General features: G+C 48.3%; 1 protein-coding gene across 2 annotated transcripts in view; it reads right to left on the reverse strand.

The window, feature by feature from the left end:
* Positions 1-23334, reverse strand: part of RNFT2 (ring finger protein, transmembrane 2) — a 66724-nt gene that overhangs the window by 37295 nt on the left and 6095 nt on the right. For both annotated transcript variants that reach the window (XM_026514959.4, XM_057306094.1), the window contains exons 4-7: positions 22074-22552; positions 21612-21688; positions 18503-18603; positions 14636-14789 (exon numbers count right to left, since the gene is read on the reverse strand). In XM_026514959.4, coding sequence (XP_026370744.1) covers positions 14636-14789; positions 18503-18603; positions 21612-21688; positions 22074-22552 — 811 coding nt within the window. The remainder of the gene's footprint in view (positions 1-14635; positions 14790-18502; positions 18604-21611; positions 21689-22073; positions 22553-23334) is intronic.

A 23334-nucleotide genomic window follows, 5' to 3' on the forward strand; every position in this document is an offset into this window, starting at 1 on the left:
ACAATCAGCTGACTTTAAGTAAAGGAGATTATGCCTCAATAATCTGGGTGGGCCCCATCCAATCAGCTGAGGGGCCACAGAGCTCTGCAGCTGCCAGAATGTTCCATTTTCTTTACAAGGAAGAACTGAAGTTAAAGACTAGGCTTCTTCTCATGTTCTGACATTGATTGGTTGGGACTGTCTGGGTTGCTGCATTGAGATGAACCTGGGTGAAGCAGGGCCATGATAGATTAGTGATGCCTGACACAGGCCAGTACATGGGAAGTGTCAGACTGTTTGTTATCTCAGGCTTCAGCACTTCCGGGATGAGTGAGCACCTGAGCTATAAACTTCAAGCAGAGCAAAGAAAGAACAAATTCTAGGGATGAATGTCATCCTAAAAACCCTGGCAAGCCACTTACTGCCTTAGGGTAAAACTGAAAATTAGCCTGGCAATTTCAAATAGTCAAGTCCATAATAATGACATTTAGCCAAACTCACTTCTGCTGGTTTCCAGCAGAGCCTCTGGCCATATTTCACCCCTTAGGGTCTTCTATTCCCCACGTGTCTGCCTGCTGTAGACTACTGAGTTCCCCTTTAGACATACCTTTCTTACAAAGGCCAAACTACAATGAATTCGGAATGTAAATCGATTCAAACTCCTGATCAGAATTATTTAGCTAAGTTTTTCTCAAAGCACCAGACATCAAATATTTTAGGTTTTGCGGGTCATACAGACTCTGTTTCTACTATTCAACTCTGCCTTTGCAGCCTGAAAGGAGCCACAGATAATACTTCAATGCACGAGCATGGCCATATTCTAATAAAACTTTACCAAAATAGGCACTGGGTTCACAGGTTGGGGTTTGCCAACCCCCGAACTAGACTTTGCAGCTCCTCAATAAAAGGGTTCCATGGTTAACAAGTTGGGGAAATGTCAAAGTGAAATTAATTTCTTCACTGTAGAACTTCTCAGAGCCTTTACTATGTCAATGTACAGGCAGGGTGGGGGGTGGATAACACTCAGAGCATTTCTCAAAGTTATCTGACCATGGAACACCTTTTTAAAAAATGCCCATTAACATCTCCCTAAGGCCCCAGAATCATTGTTTAGTAAATGGTATTTTGTTCCATCTGATTTTGGTTAGATTCTGACTTTCTTGCTCACTTTAAACTGTAACTGGATAACTGCTAATGCTCTCTACCTCCTTTAAAATAGTAATAACTGGTGCGCCTGGGTGGCTCAGTTGGTTAAACATCTGACTCTTGGTTTCAGCTCAGCTCATGCTCTCATGGGTCATGGGTTTGAGCCCTGCAGTGGGCTCCATAATCAGTGCGGAGTCTGCTTGAGGTCCTCTCCCTCTGCCCCCCCCACTTGCACGCACTTGCTTTCTCTCTAAAATAAATAAATAAATCTTAAAAAAAATAACAATAACCAGCCAGCACTTGACCTGTGTTATTTTCATTAATTCTCACAACAAGGTTATGAGGTAACCTGATATTCCCATTTTAAGATGGGAGACACTGAGGCTCAGTGAAGTGAACTAAGGTCCCAGAGGCAGAAGGGAGTGGAGGAGGAATGTGAACCTAAGTTCAATTTCAGAGTCTCTGCTCTTTTCATGATTGCACAGCGTCTCTAGGAAAAGACAATTTCTTGCTAGTCTGTCTTGCTCTAGAATCTTCTTGGCAATGCCAGAGATGGAAGTTTCTTTTTAAGCATAAAATCACAGTAAACATTAGGTAATTCTAATATTGCTAACAATTAGTATCTTGGTTGCTGGCTTTCTGTTCTGTTCCAGTGAAGCCTGACGATGAGAGATGGATCAGTATCTTCAATTAACAGCTGTAGGCAGACAGAGCACCTGCTGTGCTCACACCCTGACTCTGCTTACCAGCCAGGTGACTTTCTTGGGTGACTCTGACCCTTTGTTTTCTCATCTATAAGATGGGAATAAGAACAGCGCCCTTCTCATAGTATTGTTTATAGGTCCAAATGAAATGACACGAATAAAGCATTTTGCACAGTGGATACATAAACAGGAAGAAACACTGAGAAATGTTCTTATTGTTACGTCTCAAGTCAAAAGAGCTGGGTTTGGGTCTTAGCTTTGCTACCTGTGAGTACACTGACCCTTGACAACCTGGTTAGCTTCCCTAAACCTTGGGTTTTTTTTTTTAATTTTTATTTATTTTTAAAGATTTATTTATTTTAGAGAGAGAGAGAGAGATGGAGCACACAAATGGGGAGGGGGAGAGGGAGAGAATCCCAAGCAGACTCCCCAGTGACAGTGGAGCCTGATGCGGGGCTCCATCTAACCACCCTGAGATCATGACCTGAGCTGAAATCAAGATTTGGCTGCTTAACCGAGTAAGCCACTCAGGTGTCCCCCTAAACTTCAGTTTTATCTGTAAAATGGGTTTAGGCAAACCTGGCCATCCCCCTCCTAGGGTTACTGTCTGTAAGGATTTGTTTGAAGAGGTGGGCCGAATCAGTGAATGGGACAGACAGGTATCGGCCCCTCAGAATTTATGGTTTGGAGGAGGAGACAATGGCCCAGATAATTACCAAGCAGTTCCATAAGTGCTGGGACGAGGGCCTGTGGGAAAATGAACGAGGGAAACTACCACTGTCTTAAGGGGACCAGGAGGAAAGTGACATTTAGGTTGAGTCCTGGAGAACCACAGAATCAATGGGTCAAGGAGGACTAAGCAATTCACAACTGTCCAAGGTGTCTTTAGAGGAATCTCTTTGAAAATCCTTAATAAATCTAAACCGTTTCCACAACACAAAAATCCAGGGGATCCTCACCCCCTAAAAAGCTAACTTTTATATATTGCATGCCGTGAGATATGCAACCGAATCCTCACAACACCCTTGGAGGTAGCGTGTTGTGCTTCCCCCCAAATTTCCCACCTTGACCCTCAGGACTGTACTAGGGTGAGCTGTCTCACCTAGTCTGTTATATTACAGGAGGAAAGGGATTTCGCAGATGTCATTAAGGTTACGGATCAGTCGATCAGTTGACTGTGAGTTTATCAAAAGGGAGACTGTCTGGGTGGGTCTAATCCAATCACACGAGTCCTTTAAATGCAGAAAGGGAAGAAGTCAGGAAGATATGAAGCAGGAGAAGGATTCCACATGCCATTTCTAGCTTGAAGTTGGTGGAGGCCACAGGGAAAGACAGAGAGTGGTCTCTGGGAGCTCAGAGCGACCCGTGGCCGACACCCAGCAAAACAGGGTCTTCAGTCCCACGACCGCCCAGAAATGAATTCTGCCAACAACCTGAATAAGCCTGGAAGTAGATTCTTTTCCAGCAACTCCAGATAGGAGCCCAGCCCGACCAACACTTTGATTCTGACCTTGTGAGACCCTATACAGAGAATGAAAGTGGTCAAGTCCGCCCAGCTTCTGACCTACAAAATGGAACTAATAAATGGGTTTTTTTTTTTTTTAAGCTGCTAAGTTGGTGGTAATTTGCTAGGCATGAATTGAAAACTAATAGCAGTAGATCCTATTATTATTTCATCTTATAGATGAGGAAAGGAGAGCAGGCAGGGGCGAAGGTGCAGGGTCACATAGCTGGTAAGTGACAGAGGGTTTCCCAAACAGGATTTGAAATGCAGGCAGTCTGGCTTTTAACCATCAGGCTGTGTTCTCTCTACGTAGTTGCCTGGAACGATCTCTAACAAGCACAATGGGAGCTGCGTGTACAACATTACTGTTCGATTACATAAAGATGAATAGGATGAAGATACACACACGTTTCCTTGAATATAGATCCGATAGTGATGAAAAGATCCAGGGATGATGATTACCTCCTCCGAGGCCAAACAGGTGCCTGGGGGCAAGGGAGGGAAGGAGTATTTTTCACCATATGCTGTTTTGGGCATTTTTAACTTCTGAATCCTGTGACTCTGTAACCTCTTAAAAAACACCAAGTATCCTCAGTAACTAGAGGGAGGGACAATCGGCATGAATGCAAAAGCACTCTCAAGAGAGGACAGAAGCGTAGGCAAACTGGTGCATGGGTGTATTTGCTTTCTAGGGCTGCCATGGCCAAGGGCCACAGCCTGGAGGCTCCAACAACACACATTTATTTTCTCCCAGTTCTGGAGGCTGGAAGTCTGAGACCGAGGTGTCAGCGGGGTTGGTGTCTTCCGAGGCCTCTTTCCTTGGCTCGCAGATGCCTGTCTTCTCCCTGTGTCCTCTTGCGGTCTTCCCTGTATGTGTGTGTGTATGTGTACAAATTTCCCTTTTATAAGGACACCAGTCGGATCAGGGACCTACCTCATGACTTCATTTCAACATAACTGCCTGTTTCAAGGATCTTTCTCCAAACACAGTCACGTTCTGAGGTATCAGGGATAGGACTTCAACATATGAATTTCAATTCAGCCTATCACAGTAGGGGAGCTGACTCGGGGCCATAAAACAAACATTTAACCTAGGGTTTCTCCGCCCTGGCACTGTGGACACTTTGGACTGGATCGTTCTTGGCGGGGGGGGGGGGGGGGGGGGGGGGGGGCTGTCCTGTGCACTGCGGGATGCTTCGCAGCATTCCTGGCTCTACCCACTAAAACCCAATAGCAAGCCCTTCAACCCAGTTGTGACAACCCCACAGTCGGGGATCACTGCTTTAATCCCTTCTAGCAGCCCCTGTACAGGAATCTGGGGCAAATGCATCTGGCCCTGGGAGAAATTCTGCACTTTCATATAAGAATGATGTGCTGTAAGAACCAGAGCCTAGGTTTAGGCCACCCAGGCCGCCCCGGCATAGACAGATGTCTGCTCAGGAGGGCAGGGCAGGGCAGAGAGGGGAGTGCTTGCCCTCCAGAAGGGGAGGGAGACTCACTCGATGGGAAGCCACTCTGAGAGCAAAAGGGCTGGGTTCAGGGCCCAGAAAATGGAGGGATTTTAATAGCACAAAAAGCCTTATGAATCCTCTGGGCTTTCACATCAGAGAAAACCACCTTTCTTAGCTTTTGTCTGCCCTCCCTCTCCTCCCCTGTACTTGGAAGTGAGGCAATAAGGCTGACATCTTGTGGAGTCTCACCCAATAGGAAGTTCAGGTTAAGACGACTTTGGACTTGGAAAGGGCCTCCTCTTTCCTAATTTTTTTTTTTTTAAGATTTTATTTATTTGAGAGAGAATAGCGACAGAGAACACAAGCAGGGAAGAGAGGGAGAAGCAGGCTCCCCACAAGTCAGGGAGGACCCTGGGATCATGACCCAAGCCAAAGGCAGACACGTAACCGACTAAGGCACCCCGGTGCCCCCTCTTTCCTATTCTTACGGAAAAGACAGAAAGTTGGTCAAATGCTGGGTTCTTTGGAGAAAACAGTGGAGTGAAGCCTTTCCTTGCTTTCAGATGCGGGTGATCCTAGTAACTACCCGGGAAGCTAGGTACCAGGCCTTCTACCTTCTGAGAACCTCGAGAGGCCAAGAACCTCAAGATGACCACTTTAGGGATGAGGAAGCTGAGCGCTCCAAAGAGTAAGGTCACTTGCTCAAGGTCGCACAGGGAACACGTCAAGGAGCCAGGTTGTACGTGTTTTTGCTCAAGGCCAGCGTTTTCTGTTCTGTGGAGCTGCCTCCATGTACTAGATCTGGACAGCTCTCAGGCAAATGCCAGCTTCTATGTCTTCCCATCTGAGAAATGGGCAGAATGGCAGCTGCCTGCTACCCCTACCATCGGGAGGTGGAATAAACTCTGTCCTCAGAATGTTCTAGAATGTGCTGTCCAATGAACGTGCAACGATGATGGAAATATTCCATGTCTGCGTTGCCCAAAATGGCAGCCACCGGTCACAGCCAGCTACTGAGCCCTGGAAACATGGCCAGGGCAACTGGGAAATTTTAAATGTACCTGATTTAAATTTAAATAGCCGTGTGTGGTGGTGCCTGGCTGGCTCAGTCTGTGGGGCATGCGGCTCTTGATCTCGGGGTTGTAAGTGTGAGCTCCACATTGGGTATAGAGATTACTTAAAAACAAAGTTTTTATTAAAAAAAAAAATAGCCACACATGGCTTGTGGCTGCCATATTGCCCAGTGCAGCTCTAGAATGCTGGATGAAGAGTATTTCATTTTAATAAAGAGAAGCAGCAGTGCATATAAGCCAGATTTTTAGTAATTTCTACTTAATAGGAGATAGAGTGTATGATATGCATGTTTCTGGACCAAGATTTTTGCCCTTTTAACTAGGTCTGGATGAGATTAATATAAAACCAGTTTTCATCCTTATTTTTGTATTCTCAGGGTCTAGGATTGCCCATGTCAGCCCACAGGTCCCGCATAATGTCAGGGGGATTGGGGAGGGAAAGAAGTGGCCAAGAACTCTATGTTTCTGAGGGAGGAAATAAAATGGGGGTGTGGCAATGCAGGCTGAGGACAGGCACTTTCAACAGGGTGGCCAGGGAGGTGACACGGTCTCAGAGTAAGTGACACTGTAGCAAGACTTGAATGATGGGAAGGAGAAAGCCATGGGGACACTGGGAGAAAACTGCCCCAGGTGGAGGGAGCAGTAGTGCAAAGGGCCTGAGAAGGAAGATGCTGGGTGCATTGGAGAGACCTTGAGGCCACTGGTGGCTGGTCCAGAGTGAGCAAGGGAGATAGTCCCTGATGACGAGGTTAGAGCAGGCAAAGCTAAGACATGAGGGTTATATAAGTTACCTGGATTTATAATGACAAGTGGCTGCTCTAGACATCCGACCAGTGTGACGGTTTAGGGTTGGGGTTGCTGGCCAGTGGTTGCCATCCTTAACCCCAAACCCGTCTTGGCTGGCCAAGGAACACGGCTCTCCTGGGAGGCCCAGGTATGAGAAGATTCCCGGCAGGCCTCCCCAGTGTCTGGAGGCACCTGGGAATTGGTGGCTCACCCAGCCTCACACGTCAGGGACCACAGAGCCATCAAGCAAATCCAAATGCCAAAAGCCCTTCCAGCATCACTATTATCATATTAAAAACCAACCCACCCTCTCAGCGGATGGCATGGAGGCGTAGGACACAGCATCTGTGCTGTGAGCCATTAGGGGTCCCTGACAGATGTGCTCTTCCCCCCCCTCCCACCCAGCTGCAAATGAAGACCCGTCCTTTTCTTCTGCCCAGACAAGGATTGATGAGGATTCGGAAGAGCACTTAGATAGGCAAGGAAAGGCTGTGAACCTTTTCCAAGCCTGCAATTTATCTTGAGGGGACTATTCACATCACTTTTTACAGGCTGGATTATGCTCTGACCCAGCACATTAATCTCGCCGAATAAAATAATAATAATCAGAAAGAGGGGGCTGGACAGTTGCCAGGGAGGCATTAATAATTGTCGCCCACACCTCGGTGGCACAGGGAAAGGGTGTCGGGTCCCATCCCCACCCCCTCGCCCCCAGAAGTGCCTGTTTGAAGGAGAAGGAAGTGAAGGAGCCATGGTCTGAACTTGGAATGTTGTACAGATGGTATTTGGGGACCCCTCCCCTTAATCAACTCTGAGCAATTCCCAAACCACCCCAGGGAGCTTACGTGGGAGGCAATATGGCCTAGTAACTCAGAGCAGGGGTTCTGGAGTTAGACTTCCCAAGTTCAGACCCCTGCTCAGCCACTTACAAGCTGTGTGGCCTTGGGTTACCTCCTTAACCTCTCACTTTGCTTGTTTCCTCCTCTGGAAAACATAGATAAAAACAGTACCTGTTGGAATGTAAAATGGTATAGCCGCTGTGGAAAACAGTATGGCAGTTTCTTGAAAAGTCGAAGAATTATCCCATGACCCAGCAATTCCACTCCTAGGTATGTACCCAGAAAAACTGTGTTCAAACAGATACTTGTGCACAAATGGTTAGAACAGCACTATTCATAATAGCTAAAAAGTGTCCATAAAACCCAAATGTACACCAACGGGTGGATGGATAAACAAATGGCGGTCTACCCACACGACAGAATACGATTCAGCTCTAAGAAGGAATGAGGTCCTGACACTTGTACAGGTGGACACACCTTGAGCATGGTATGCATAGGGAAAGAAGCCAGGCACGGGGTCACATAATAGATGATTCCACTTATATGAAATGTCCAGAATAGGTAAATCCATAGAGATGGAAGCCGATTAGTAGTAGTTGCCAGAGGTTAGGGTTGTGTGAAATGTCTGTGAGTGAAGTGGGGAAGGCTCCTTTTGGGGTGATGAGAAGGTCTTGGAACTAGAGAGAGGTGACGGGTGCACGTAACTGTGAATATACTGAATGCCACTGAATTGTAGACTTGACAACGATTAGTGGTTTATTTCATAGTATGTGAATAGGACTTCGGTAAAAAACACAAAAAACAACAGCACTTGCCTGGGAAGACAGATGTTGGAAGGAAATGAACGCCTGGCGCATTCAGAGTGCTGAGTCTACACGAGCTGGTCCTACTGCTATGTGTTAACTATGAGGTTTGCAATCTTCGGCAAGTGATTTAATCCAGTTTCTGCTCCGTGACGAGATATCAACATCTATCATCCCAGGATTAAGACTGAATGAGACTATGTCTTCCGTAGACTATAAAGTCCATGAGTACGGGGATTTTTGTCTACTTTGTTCACTGACATATCCCCAGTGCCTAGAACGGTGCCTGACACATAGTTGGCATGGAGGCAGTATTTCTTGAGTGAATGGCGTTACTTAACACAATGCCTAGCTCCTGGTAACTGCGCTGAGATGCTTGGCCATATTTATTATTATTAGTTTGGCTTCCAGGTTTCTTTGAGGCTCCCTATATGGTCCTTTCTAGCACACAGGAGTACTACTTTGCCTTGTGTGGATTTCTGTGTCTTTATGACAGAGTTGTTTGAACAGCTACCAAATATAAGAGGTTTGAGCTGAGCTGGGAAAAGAATTTAAGCTCTCACTGCTGGTATAAGAGGAGGTGGTAAAATTTAGGATAGCTGGCTAGACTATCAACTCATTCACTCAACCATCCATCTACCCATCTATCCATCCATCCATCCATCCATCCATCCATCCATCCATCCATCCATCCATCCAAATATCCACCCATTCATCGAAATATCCATCCATCCATCCATCCATCCATCCATCCATCCATCCATCCATCCAAATATCCACCCATTCATCGAAATATCCATCCATCCATCCACCCACCCACCCATCCACCAACCTTCCCGCCCAGCCATCAAATTCATCCATCTAGCCATATATCTATTCACCCATACATCTACCCCTGTATACATATAATAAACGCTCCTAGTGCATATCAAATGCTGGTGACCCACTGACAAACAAGCTAGATGCATTCATTTCTGCTGTCACAGAGGTGACAATCAAGCAGAGAAGGCAGACAATTAAGCCAGCAATTACAGTCAGGGTGGGGAGTGCTAGAATAGGAGGAGTATAGGGTGCTCTGGGAGTCCTCCTCAGGGGCACTATCCCTAGCCTGAAGGGGCAGGGAAGGTTTCTAAGAGGTGTGATCCAAGGAGCAGGAGTTAATTACGACATGAAGCAGGGGAAGGGTCTTTGAGGCATAAGGATCAGCAGGTGCAGTGGGTAGGAGACTGGGTGCCACATGACGCACCCTGGAAACTGTACAAGTTAGTTATGTCATGAGTCAGTGCCTTGGGCTTCTCATCTAGAAAATGGGGTAAGGAGAGCATTTGCTACATGTTGGTACTAGTTGGCGTGTGTAAAGACATGAAAGAAGTAGAATCTGGCTGAAGTACAGAGAACAGGGTGAGGGGCAGGTGGGAGGGAAAAAGCAAATGGAATGAGAAGGCAGGTGGACAGGGACCAGCGGTGGACGGAGGGCTGCAAAGCCTTGCCTGCCTCCTCTCCAGGCAATGACCAACCCGCCCCTCATTTCATCCCATATCCATTAAGTCTTTTTATCTTTGCAGCATCTCAAGCAGGGTTTTGTTAACATCTTGATTTTCCACAGGATGAAACGTGTTCAGGGACCCAAAGTGACTCACCCAAGGCCCTGTGGCTAGAATGTGGTGGGGTCAGGAGGGGCTCAGGAACTCTGGCCTGTGATCCATTCAGAGCCTGGCAGGGGATCTCCTGCAGTGGCCACAGCCTTGGGAGTCGGAAGACGTGGATTCTTACTCTGATTCTATAACAGACTGGTTGGGTGTTTCATACCTCGTTCAGTCTCAGGACAGTCAGTGAAGAAATGGCCAAAGCCCCCTGCTCCCTAGAACCTGCGAATGTGACCTTATCTGGAAAGGGGGTCTTTGAAGAAATGATTAAGATTCTTGGAATAAGGAGACCATCCTGGATGATCCAGGACCCTAAAGGCAATCACCTGTATCCTTAGAAGGGACAGAGACACTTCATACACGGAAAAGACCACGTGGCCACGGAAGCAGAGACTGAAATGATGCAGCCACAAGCTAAGAAACACCAGCAACCACCAGAATCTGGAAGAGGCAAGGAATGGATCGTGCCCTAGCATCCGGAGTGCCGCCCTGCTGACACTGACTTGGCACTTCTGGCCTCTGGAACCACGAGAAAACGAACTTCTGCGGTTTTCAGGAACCGGACACAGGGCAATTTGTTACAGCAGCCACAGGATACTGAAACTGACTTTTTCATCTAGAAAGAGGCAATAATAAATCCCCTTTCACAGGGCTGATGAGATCCTGAAGTGAGTCAGGACATGGCAAAGAATCTAGCAAGAACCAGAGTGTCCTAGGTGATGAGTAACCATTAACTGCCTGTTTCCTTACCCTTCTCCCACATCCACTTTGAGGTACAGCTTGGGTGGGCCCTGAAGCTGAGAGGCCCTGGGTGGGAAGTCCAGCTCTCGCACGAAGTGGTAACAGCCATGTGATTCAAGAAGCCACCTGCCCCCTCAACCTCTCATCTCCTATCCATCAAGGAGAGTAATGGTAACCCACCTAAAGGAACAGTAAGGGGCCACATAAGGTAATTCATACATGAAGTGCTCTTAGCAAAGTTTCAGGTACACAGTTGGTGCTCAATAATTGCGAGCTATTATTATTATTCCAGGCAGTTGATGCTAAGCTAGCTTCCTCACGTGGCTGGGTTCATGTCTCTTGCCCTCAGTGGACATTGAAAAGTTTTCCCATCTTATTTCTGTCTGGAGATAATCAACCAAAAGGCACAGGGTGGGGACGGCATGAAACTCCGGTTTCTCTGCCATGTCGCTCACCCATCTGTTTACAGAGCCCTACTCTGCCCGACGCCACCATGCTAGGTCTTACAGACAAACTGGGAGACAAAAGGGATGTTCTGTATATGGGAAGATGGAAGTAAACCTAATAATCACACAAACAGGTAATCCCAAATTGTCACAGTACTATGAAGAAGACGGTTCAGGGATCTAGAAGGGACTTTCAAGTGGGGGCCCCAAGGACGAGCATTTGGGGCCACCCCCTGACCACAGCAGCCCAGGCTGGGGAGGCGCTTGGACTGAAGCCAGTGTAGACGCAGCCACGTCCTCTCCTCTTAAAGTACAATTTGAGAAGCTTGTTATACCCACACCCCTGTGAAAGCATCACCGCAGTCAAGACAGTGAACGTATGTCTCACCTCCAGGAGTTGCAAGCTCTGATCTGCTTTCTGTCACCTTCCATTTTCTAGAGTTTCTATAAATGGAATCATTAGGCATACTCTTTTGGGGTACAGTCTCTTTCACTTAGCATATTTGTTAACTATTTTAAGATTCATTTATGTTGTTTGTATCGATTCAGTCGACCCTTGAAGGATGCAGGCACTAGGGACACTGACCTCTGTGCCATCAGAAATCTGCATAGAACTTTTGATTCCCTGAAAACTTTACTAACAGCCTACTGTTGACCAGAAGGCTTACCAGTAACATAAAGTCGATTAACACACATTTTGTATATCATATGTATTTTACACTGCATTCTTACAACAAAGTAAGTTAGAGAAAAGAAAATGTTAAGAAAATCATAAGGGGGGGGGCGCGCCTGGGTGGCTCAGTTGGTTAACCGTCTGCCTCTGGCTCAGGTCATGATCCCAGGGTTCTGGGATCGAGCCCCACCTAGGGCTCTCTGCTCAGCAGAGAGTCTGCTTCTCCCTCTCCCTCTGCCTGCAGCTCCCCCTGCTTATGCACACTCTCTCTGTCAAATAAATAAAATCTTAAAAGAAAAAAAGAAAATCATAAGGAAAATACATTGACAGTCCTGTGCTGTATTTATCAGAAAAACATCATGTATAAGTGGACCCATGCGGCTCAAAACTGTGTCGTTCAAGGATCAACTGTAGCTTGTCCCTTTACGTACAGCTGAGTTGTATTTTCTTGCATGCAGATACCAAAATTTTTCTGTTCACCTATTCATGGGAATTTGGGTGATTTCCAGTTTGTGGATATTACAACTAAAGCTGTACGAACATTCACACACAAGTCTTCACATGGACGTAAGCTATCACTCCTCCCGGGTGGACGCCTACGGGTGGGAGGGCTGGGCCCTATGGCAGGCGTATGCTTCACCTTTTAAAAAACCGCCAAACTGGCTTCCAAAGTGGATGGTACCATTTACATCCCACCGGAAGTTCTCCCGCAGCTCTGTCCACATGCAGTATATGGTGTGGTCTGGCCCTTCCGTGTTGGCCACCATCACCCACGTGTGTGGCAACTCACTGGTTTTCCAGCTAATTACTAATGATGGTGAGCATTTTTTCAGGTACCAATTTGTTACCGGTAGATCTTCTCTGGTGAAGGGTGTTTCAATCTTTTGGCCATTTATTAATTGAAAAAGAGTTTAATACGTCTGTTCTTTACAGAGGTGTGGGCAGGGTTTAGGGAAAGCAACCAGGGGTGGAGAAGCTTCCATAGGCAGGGAGCTGTTACACCCTAGCTTGGAAGGGGTGAGAAGAGGGCATAATTACTAACCCTTGACAGAAAGCTGTCTGTGGAGGGCTGCCCACAATGGGACCTGTGTGTTCAGAACCGTTTCCCATGTCTGTGAAAGGGGATGGTAGTAACAACAGTACCTACTTCATGGGGTTGTGCAGATTCAATGAGCTTATGTGTATAAAGCACTTAGAACAGTACCGATCTGAAAGATGTCCTCATCCTGATGCCCCAAAGCTGTGAATGTTAACCTCCCATGACAAAAAGGACTTAGCAGTTGTCCTGGATTCTCCGGGTAGGTTCAATGTCATCACGAGGGTCCTCATGAGACAGAGGCAAGAGTTTCAGGCTTAAAGAGGTGATGACAAAAGCAGAGGTCAGAGAGAGAAAAGACAGAAGGACTCAGCCTGCCATTACTGACCAAAGATGGAGGAAGAATGCAGCCCTGCCCCACCCTGACTTAAGCCCCGTGAAACCCATTTTGGAGTTTTTTTTTTAAAGAGTTTTTATTTATTTATTTGACAGAGAGAGAGAGACAGCCAGCGAGAGAGGGAACACAAGCAGGAGTGGGAGAGGAAGAAGCAGGCTCCCAGGGGAGGATCCCAGAACACCGGGATCACGCCCTGAGCCGAAGGCAGACGCTTAATGACTGAGCCACCCAGGCGCCCCTCATCTGGTTATTCCTCAGTATTGCTTATCATATCCTTTATGACAGAATACACAGGTAAATGAAAGTGTTTCCCTGAGTTCTGTGAGCTATTCTAGCAAATGACTGAACCCAAGGAGTGGGTCAGGGGAACCCTGATTGACAACCAGTCAGTCAGACCACAGGTGACAATCTGGCCTGGCAATTGGTACCTGAAGTGGGGTGGGGACAGTCTTATAGGACTGAGCCCTTCGCATGTGGGATGGGATGCGACCTCCAGGCAGACGGTGTCAGAATTGAACTGCAGGACACCCAGCTGGTGCCAGAGCATTGCCTGACATGTGGGAACCCCACACGTGTCCTGTCAGAAGTACTGAGTGTGTGAGTAAAGAGGGGACACAGCAGTGTTTTTCTGATGCGCTTGGCCAATGGCTTTGGGCACTCAAGATGGACGGCCAGTTCCAATCTGCTCTCCTGCCAGCCAAGGCCCTCGATGAATTCTGGGCTTTCAGAAGTTGAAAAGATGGCTGCTTTTACAGAATGGAAAGCAGGAGTCTTCAGAAATTCTTGAGTGCGTCCCCCTCGTCCAGATTCTCTGCTTTGAGTCTTCTAGCAGAGGCACTGGCATGAATTAACCCCTAAAGATGATGTCTTTTCCCAACTCTGCTCAGTCCTCTGAATTACAACAGTTATCTATCCTAACACCTGCCCGCAGGCCCTTCCGGCACGCAAAGCACCCCTGCCACCACACCACATCCTGGGTCCATGGCAGACATCCCTAATCGATCATGGAGTTTGTTTCTTCTGAGCCTCAGTACCCTGCCTTTAAAAAACAACGCTCCTAAAGTCACAAAGAGTTGAAACCTATGAAAGCCATCCTTCCCTGGGAGAAGCCGGACCCAGGGCATGTCCACATGTTCTTTTCCTTTCTCAGGGGACACTTAGATGAAAATTGCATTAAGGGCAGTTTCGAACAATGAAACTCAGAGGTGCCCTTGCAGGGGGAGGTTGGTGGTGACCACAAAGAACACGCTCAGACTCGGGGAACTGTAAGAGGTGGGCGACAGGCTCTGTTTATTTGATTTGCTGGCATCAGCTCTGCCCACACTTATGCTTCCCTCTTCCAGAAGGTGCCCCGAATCCCCTGCATGATCGGCATGACTGGAGCTACCTGGTGGCCACACCCGGTGCCTACCTTGGACTTGACTGCCAGGATGATCTTGGGTAGGGCCACGATGAGGCACTTGAGGGCGATGGTGACATACTTCAGCACAAAGTCGGCAATGCCCACAATCCACAGCAGGTCGAAGAAGTCCAGCGTCTCCAGGTTGGGCTTCAGGAATATGAGGCTGCGGGGGGGCGGGGGGGGAAGGTTCAGAGAGTCAGGATACTCACTTAAGGTCCCTGGCCCTTGGCGGCTCCTGCTACTCGCTCTGGGAGCCTTGTTAAGTATTACCTGTCGACAGAGAACTGACCTGGGAACCGGACATCTGTGTTCTGTTTCTGAATCTGCTACTAACTTGCTGTGTGACCTCTGGTGGATGTCTTAACCTCTCTGAGCCTCAGTTCCCCTGAGGGCTATGCATCGAGATTGGCCAGGAGCCTCATTAGTTAAGGTGTCCTCCAGTTTTATGAGTCCACAGTAAGCTTCATAAGAGGAAGCAAAAGGGAGGTAGACAGGTAGGTTGGCCAACACTATATATGGAAGAGGGAAATTGAAGTGCAAACACTGTGCTAAGTTCTCTGCTCACTGTATCTCATTGTCCTGCACAGTGAACATGGCTAATTCCCACTTTATAAATGAAGCATTGAGGCTTGGAGAGGTGAAGTAAGTGGCCCAAGATCACATGGCATGATAAGCATATGGGCATTAATATCAGAAAGTCCTGAATTTGAATCCAGTTTTCTCCATTTATTGGATCCTGGGCAAATAATGTTATCTCTATAAGCCTCAGTGGTCTCATCTGCAAAATGGGACTGATTCCCTCCTTCATAGTGTTATTGGTGAGATTCAACGAGATCATAGATGTACTACAGACCCTGCCATGCAGCAGTGACAGTAACAGCCACTCTATGAGGTAGGCACTCTTACAACCCCATTTTGCAGATGAGGAAACAGAGGCATAGAAAGATAAAGTAACATGCATAAGGTCCTACAAATACTGAGGGAGAGAGGTGTATTTGGACCCGGGTATCCTGGCTGTAGTTAATGTTTTCAATCCTTACCCCATAGCAGTGCTACGCAGAGTATGTAAACCCATTCTACCCATCTGTGACCAGGTAAGCTAACTTCATGCTCAATTTTTGCACTTACCTTGTTAAACACACACAACAAGCCATTCTCCAACTTTGACCACATTTTGAGTAGCACTGCTCTCTACCACCTCTGAGAATGACGGTTATTCATAATAATAATATAGCAGCTAGGATATCTTGGCTGCTTACATCATTGCTGGCCTATCCTACACACTTTTTACATGTCTTAACCCATTTTATTTTCCCAAAGACGCTATGATTATTCCCATCTGAGCTGGAGACACTAGAGCACCAAGAGGTATAGTCACCTGCCCATGGCTCTTGGCTAGAATGGGAGCCAGGACAGGAACCAGCATCCAAACTGTGCTGGTCCACTCCCTTTTCCTCCTGCTGGATTCAAGGCTCTGAGCAAATGCCACACTAAGTCCTCTGTCCCCCCGTAAAGCAAGGAGCAGTGCACCCAGCCCAGCGTGGATGCTTTCTGAGTGCTTCTAACATATGCTGCTGGGCTGGCAGGAAATAGCACAAACTGGGCTCTCTTATTACAGCCTCCTAGGAATGAACTGGTCTGTTTTTTACTTTTATTTTTAAAAATCTATTTCTATTTATAATAAAGATTCTCAAAGAGCTAGAGTAGGGGAAAATCAATAAAAACAATCTATTTTGGCAACCTCTCCTGATACCTTCCGTGTCCTTTCACGTTTTAGTCTTGTCTCTGGAGGATGCCTTGCCTCCAGGTTGGAGTGGCCATCCACGTTTTAACCCAGGGAGAGGCTGGCAGCCCTGAGCACCCTTTGCCTCTGCTCCTGTCCTACCCTGGGACCCTGGGCTGGTTGGCTGACTTCCACACTCTGCTTCTCTATTACGCTTCTGTGATGGCAATACAATGAAGATCTAACTTCTACTTTTACCTCAAAGACGCCCGCTGGTGTTAGATTCACCTGTCTGGGTTGTAATTCACCCTCTCAGTGGTTTTTTTTCCTGTTTTTGCTTTTGGAAGAGGGGCAGGGTCAAAGTGTTTCTGCAGATTGATTGCTAAGTTCACTTCCTTCTTTTTTATATTTTTAAGATTTTATTTATTTATTTGAGAGAGAGACGGCAGAAGCGCGTGAGTGCGCATGCATGGAGGGGAGGAGGAAAGGGAGAAGAGAATCTTAAGCAGACTCCATGCCCAGTGCAGAGCCCGACATGGGGCTTGATCTCAGGACGCTGAGATCACGATCTGAGCAGAAACAAAGAGTTGAACACTTAACGAACTGCACCACCCAGGCATCCAAGTCCACTTATTTCTGACACTCGTTATGAACTTTAATGGACTGATGTATTTTATTGTCAGTTTCACCCCTCGTGAGGCACCACCACCAACACCTATGGTAATTCATGATGAAAGAATAGTATTGATCAGGATAGGATTATGATATATCAATGTTTCACGGAGAATTCAGCTCCCTAAGCAGGGTGTGTAGTTTGGGCCCCCTTATCGGCAAGAAAACTGAGACTCCGAGAGGTGGAGCCGTCTGCCCAGAGCCACACAGTACTGGCCGCAGGGTGCCGTTCTGGCTTCTACCTAGAAATCTCACTGCCGCCGTCTACAGTTAAAGAGAACCCAGGCAAGAGAGTGCGGCCGGAGGCACAGAAGTCAATTTCGAGCCTAGAGAAGGAGCTTAACTGGGGAGAGGAGGTCTCCAGCGACAAGCCTGTGTTCTGTGATGATGATGTGGGCCAACCTGTCCTGAGCACTCCAGGTGGGCCTGGCCCATGCGAAAGTCTTAACGTCAATGAATTCATTTGCTCCTCATAGCACCCCGTTTTCCTAATAAGTACTTTTCATATATTATAACATCTGGCCTTCCGAAAAGTTAGCCTGTCAGGTGTATAAGGCAAGAATAATCTGGTCCTGGTTCCCCAAATGAGGAAACTGGAAAAAGGAGTTTCCATTATTTGCCAAAGGCATAAAGCTGGTCAGTGGAACGATGGTAGTCATCAGATTTCAAGTCTTAGGAAGATTCGATCTCACTGTTAAGGACTAAGACTCATTAGGAAAAGCTTCATGAAGCCGCAGTTTCCGCACCTGTGAAATGGGGCCAGCAATACCCTGCCGGGTCACTGGGAGGGTAAAATGAGATAATGGTTATGGGTATCACTTATAAACACACTCTAGACCATTGACATTATTACGGAAGGGGGCTCAACTGTGTTGCTTTTCTAAGCTTCTCTCTCTCTTTCTGTGCTGCCAGTTGGACTCAGCTCTGGGTCGATGGGGGCACAGACGTCTGAGCCTGTGAATGTGATCATACCCAGAGAATGGCATGAGCTGGAAACTCATCCAAGTTTCTGGGAAACGCTACCTCCTCCATCCTCCACCCACCAGGACCTTGATATCCTGGGCCAGACAGTAATGCAGTGTGTGTGATGTGTGCTGATGCTTTAGAATGAACTCCCCAGATTGCTTTTATGGAGTGGTCCCAGAAAGTGGAGAAACTGCCCATTCCTCAAAGTCCATTTTTAAAAGCGACATACATGATTTGGAAGCTTGGCTGGAGTTTCAGCCTAGTCCTACAGGCCCTCGCTGGCCAACCCTCTCCCACCTACCCACTATGGAATGTAAGTCACACATGTGGCTTGTAGTGTATTTCTACTAGAGAGTTCTGCTCCAGCACACATGTATACAAGAGGGTGGAATCGAAAACTTACATGACACAGAGCCAATGCATTGTTCGCAAGTGAAGGAGCTGTGTGTCCCAAGCCCAGCAAAGTACCCCCCACTTTCCTGCCAGGGGTCAGACCCCCCCCCCCCCCGGCTCACCTGTTGTACAGCTGTTGGGAACTGAACGTATAGAGCACATACAGGGTGTTCCCAGCCAGAAAGGCCAAGATCCATAAGATGACCAGCACCGACCTCTTCTCCTGGAAACAAAGCAAGAGATTTGCAGAGATGCCGCAATGCCAGAGGTGCACATTGCAAAACATTCCAGAAAGTTCTCTGACAAGTGGCCACTTTTCCCTTTCTCAAAGGTTTGGAAGAAGTAGGGACTGATGGTGAAGGGACAGGCACTGGCATCTTCCCATCCCACTGGAACCCAAGGGGTGGTCCCAGAGAAGGTGACAGAAATGTGGAACCTGCTAAATGAAAAAGCAGAAAGGCTCTACGGTTAGCATGGATTCTGGAGCTGGACGGCCTGGGTTCAAATCCTTGATCTGCAACCGCAGGGCTGGGCAAGTTACTAAAACTCTCTGTGTTTCCCTCTCCTCATCTGTAAAATGGGTACATACTATGACTCCATTACAGAGTTGTGAGAATCAATGTACAGGAAATGCTTAGAACGGTGTCTACATGCAGTCAATGTTGGTGTGCATTTCCTGTAAGGACCAGATGCATAGAGCGGGGAAGCAGCTTTTGCTCAACGGCACTTGTATTAAGCCTCAGTGCCCTCATTTGAAAATGGGAGTTTTGCTAAGGATGAAGGAAAATTCATAAATGTAAACTTTCAGTCTGGTATGGGCTCATTTTTCGGATCCACTAAATGGCAGGATCTAGGATTCAGACTTTACAACCCAGCAGTTAATTCAGATCTATGGGTTGGCGAATTCTGCTCTCCCTTTTTCTAGCCTGGACCGTGGGGCTACGTCAGGCTATCCTGGCCTGACTGTTCAACCTGGTTATAGGGTTCAATTCAAGCTCATGCATATGGCCAACAAAGTCTTTCCCCAAACCATCCCTATTTCTTTCTCCAGCCTCATTTCTGATTAGTCCCCAGGAAGCAAAACTGGAAAACCTTCTTGGTTTCCTGTTTCCCAGCAGCTTCTCAGCCTGAGAGCCATCCCAGGGAGTTTCTAGAGGAGGCGCGGGGCAGGGTGTGCTCCTGCCTGTGTAGTCTGGGAGACACACAGACCCCTGTGCTGCTGATTCCCAAAAGCTCATCTTTTCCTGGATCAGGGCAGCTGCATTGCTGGAATAAGATGAGGTCATAACTTTCTCAGTGTAACCTTCCCTGCGGTTTTGGTAAATGTTCCATTGTCTCCAGACACAGCTCAGTGCCCCACGCATGGTTACAGAGCACATTTCCATAGAGTAGACAAAATAAATGCATCTCCATCCACCCATTATTCCAGGAGCGGTCAAGGTTAATGACCCTAGAAACCACCTCCAACCAACCAACTGCTCTTATCAATGTGAATAATCTACTCAGCAGCCCTTCTTATGGCAATAAATAATGGATTCCAGTTTAATCCCCCTGTAAATCCAAACCAAAGGTGACATACAAAGAGAGAATTAGCAATGCCCTGAGAAGCCAAACTCTGAAGGACAAAGCGGAGAGTTCTCCAGAAGTAAGTTGATATTTCTAAACTTACTAAGGGTCATGCAGGATTTCTTTCACAGAAAATGTGTATAGACAGGCAATACGTCAGCTGTGTCTTCATAGGGTTCAAAGATCCCTACCTAGAGCACCTATCCACGGATACAGGTATCCTTTGATCCCTAAAATTTAAGCCAAGGCACCATTTGGATGTTACTGCATTTGAGAGAGAGCCCCCCAAAGCGTCCTGCTATGGTGGTGTTCAACCTGCTTTCTAATAACAGCAGAAAGGAGTTTGCATGAAGAAGATGAGACTAGGGGTCAAGAAGAACCTCTGGTTCATGCCCAGCTCTGAACGTCAATGTGCTCACGTGCCAAACGGAGACTGACCTGCCCTCTGTGCCTCACAGAGGCCCAGATGCTTTTAAGAAAGCACCAGAGAATGACAGAGAGAGGGTCAGAGAGGATGGTGGCTGTTAGGGGATCACATGCACAGTAGAAGGCATAGGCTTGTTAAAAGCAGCTCAATTAAATGTTTCCTATACGCCAGGCCCTGTGCTAAATGCTTCCTAAGCATTATCTCATTTGGCCCCTTCTTTGCGTGTATGAAGTCAGTGTGAATGGTTCATTTTCCAGGGAGGCACTGGAGACTGAGATCACCAAGGTAACCTATCCTAGGGCCTGTGTGCAGGTGGCTGGAGGAGCTGGGATTTCAACCTGGGGTGAGCACAGCCTGTGGGCCCAAGGCCCAGGGTTAACAGCCTGACACCACCACTTTCACGGACTGTGAGACCTCATACACAAGGCTCTTAGTGTGTCTGAGCCACCGTTTCCTCATTGGGAAATGAAGTAAGAATGATTCTGCCTCCCTCCTGGGCCACTGAGAGAAATCTGCAAGATGAGCCGTGCCATCTGCCCAGCTTTTGCTCGGCATGGTTAGCACGCACGGAGGTCTGTTGGGAAATCGGGATGGTGGTGGTGACGCTGGATGGTGAAACTCGTGAACCAGTAGTGCTAGTGGGATGGCTACAACCATGACAGCAGTCAGGCAGATAAGGGTGCTGTGGGCACGTGCGGGAGACGCTGCTGTTGGGAGGGTGTGGGAGAAGGATGGCACTTACATGGATCTGCCCAGGGGTGGCAGGCAGAAGAGTGGCCTCCCCGAGATGTCCCCATCCCAGTCCCTGTCACCTGTGGCTATGCTAGCAGAATTTAGATGGCTGATCAGCTAACCTTGAGATGGGGGAAGACTCCTGGATTTTCCAGCTGGGCCCAACGTAATCACGACTTCCTAAACGTAGAACAGGAGACAGCGGGGAGAGTCCCAAGGAGATGGGACTACTGACAGACAGATGGGCACAGAGGTGTGATGTTGCGGGCTCAGAGGAGGAGGCAAGAGGGCACGAGCCAAATATGTGGGTAACCTCTGGAACCTGGGAAAGGCAAGGCAAGGGAATCTCCTCTGAACCCTCCCAAAAGAACAATCATGTTGGCAGCCGATCTTCACCTGGAGAGACCTACTGTAGACTTCTGATCCACAGAACCATCAGGGAGTAAGCCCGTACTGTTTGTGGTCCCGCGTGACAGGCGCCTAGGCCAATTCGCCAGGTGACTCACCTTCAGAGAGACCTGTTCTCGCAGTGTGGAGTTGGCGTAGGCAAAGGTGCTGGCCATCCCGATGCACACGGCAATGCCTGTGGGACAGAAGAGGTCTGCCACCACCCACTCAGACTCCTCGGGCCTGGCCCTAGCCTACGGGGCACCGTGAGCAACACTAAAAAGTCACTCCCCTCTCTTCCTTCATGCCAACCAAGCAGCAGAGGAAGTTTCTACAGGACAAATGACAATCCCCGCTCGACAGAGGACGACACAGGCTCAGAGAAGGTGAGTGACTTGTCCCAGGTCACACAGCTGGCCGACCAGGACTGCGACTGAGGTCTGACTCGGAATCCCATACTCTTAAGCACTGGGTACCACAAAGGCCTCTCCAACCCTGCCCTGGCACTTGGGATGAAGGGCCCCCGACCCAGCAGGTAAAGCCCCAGGCTGCCACACCTGTGACCCCCACCCCGGACTCACCGAGCTTGTGCTGGAAGCACACTTTAGCCAGGAGGATCAGGATGAAGGGCAGGCCTTTCTGGAGCCAGCAGACCACAGCCTTCAGCTCGGACAGGGCAGGGGCCGGCGTCCCCGGCTGCTCGTCTCCCCCCTCGTCCGAGTGGGCCCGATGGTCCCCACCCACGTGCTGCAGCAATGCGTTCCCACGGTGGCCGCTGTGGTGGAAGTGGTGGTGGGGCTGGCGGTGGTGGTAGGCGCCCCCCTCGCCCCGGCCCCCGCCCTCCTCCCTGGACGCGGGCATCTGGATGAACACGTCCCCGCCTCCAGCTGACGCCCCCAGCACCAGGCTGGATGGGAACGGGGTGGCGGGCAGGCTGCCTGCTGGGAGGCCAGGGAGACCGGAGAAGAGCGCAGGTGGGGAGGCCGACTCTGCCTTCAGACTCTCAAAGACACCGCCTTCATCCACGCTCGCCTCAGAGCTGAGCGCTTGGCTGCGATTTCTGGGCCGGGAGGGAAAAGAGAGCCCCGCCAAGTCAGGGGGGAGAGAAAGACAGCACCCCAGTGGAGGATGGGGGGCAAATAACAGTACAATATCGTTGCAGGCTGAATTGTCCCCCCCCCGAATTCCTATGTTGAAGCCCTAACTCCGGGACCTCAGAAAAGTGACTATATTTGAAGATGGGGTCTTGGCAGTGGGTGATTAACTTAAAATGAAGCCATTAGGGTGGGTATTAATCCAATATGACTAGTGTCTTTATAAGAGGGGATTAGGACACGACACACACAGGGGGAAGGCCATGTGAGGAGGCAGGAAAAGCAGGAGGCCATCCACAAGCCAGGGAGAAAGGTTTCAGAAGAAACCGACCCTGTCCTCACCTTGATCTTGGACTTCCAGCCTCCAGAATAGAAACACAATAAATCGCTAACATTTAAGCCACTCAGCATACGGTATCTCGTCACAGAAGCCCCAGCAAACAGAGACAGATAGTACTAGCAATAGGGTCATAATTTTCATGGAAAATTTACCGTGAGCCAGATACTTTTCTAAGGGCTTCCCATTGATTAAATCATGACACCCTACTATCAACCCTGGGAGTTCGGTCCTCATATTACCCCCATCTTACAGATCAAGACACTGAGGCACAGAGAAAGTAACACATCCTGAGTCATATAACCGGTAAGGGACCGAGTGGGAGAGATTCAGCTAACTCCGGAGCCTGCTTTCTTCACCACTCTACTCTACTGAGAAGCCAGCACAGTTTGATTCTATGATTCGACGATT

The sequence above is a fragment of the Ursus arctos genome, unplaced genomic scaffold (assembly GCF_023065955.2).
Source record: "Ursus arctos isolate Adak ecotype North America unplaced genomic scaffold, UrsArc2.0 scaffold_34, whole genome shotgun sequence".
NCBI lineage: Eukaryota > Metazoa > Chordata > Mammalia > Carnivora > Ursidae > Ursus > Ursus arctos.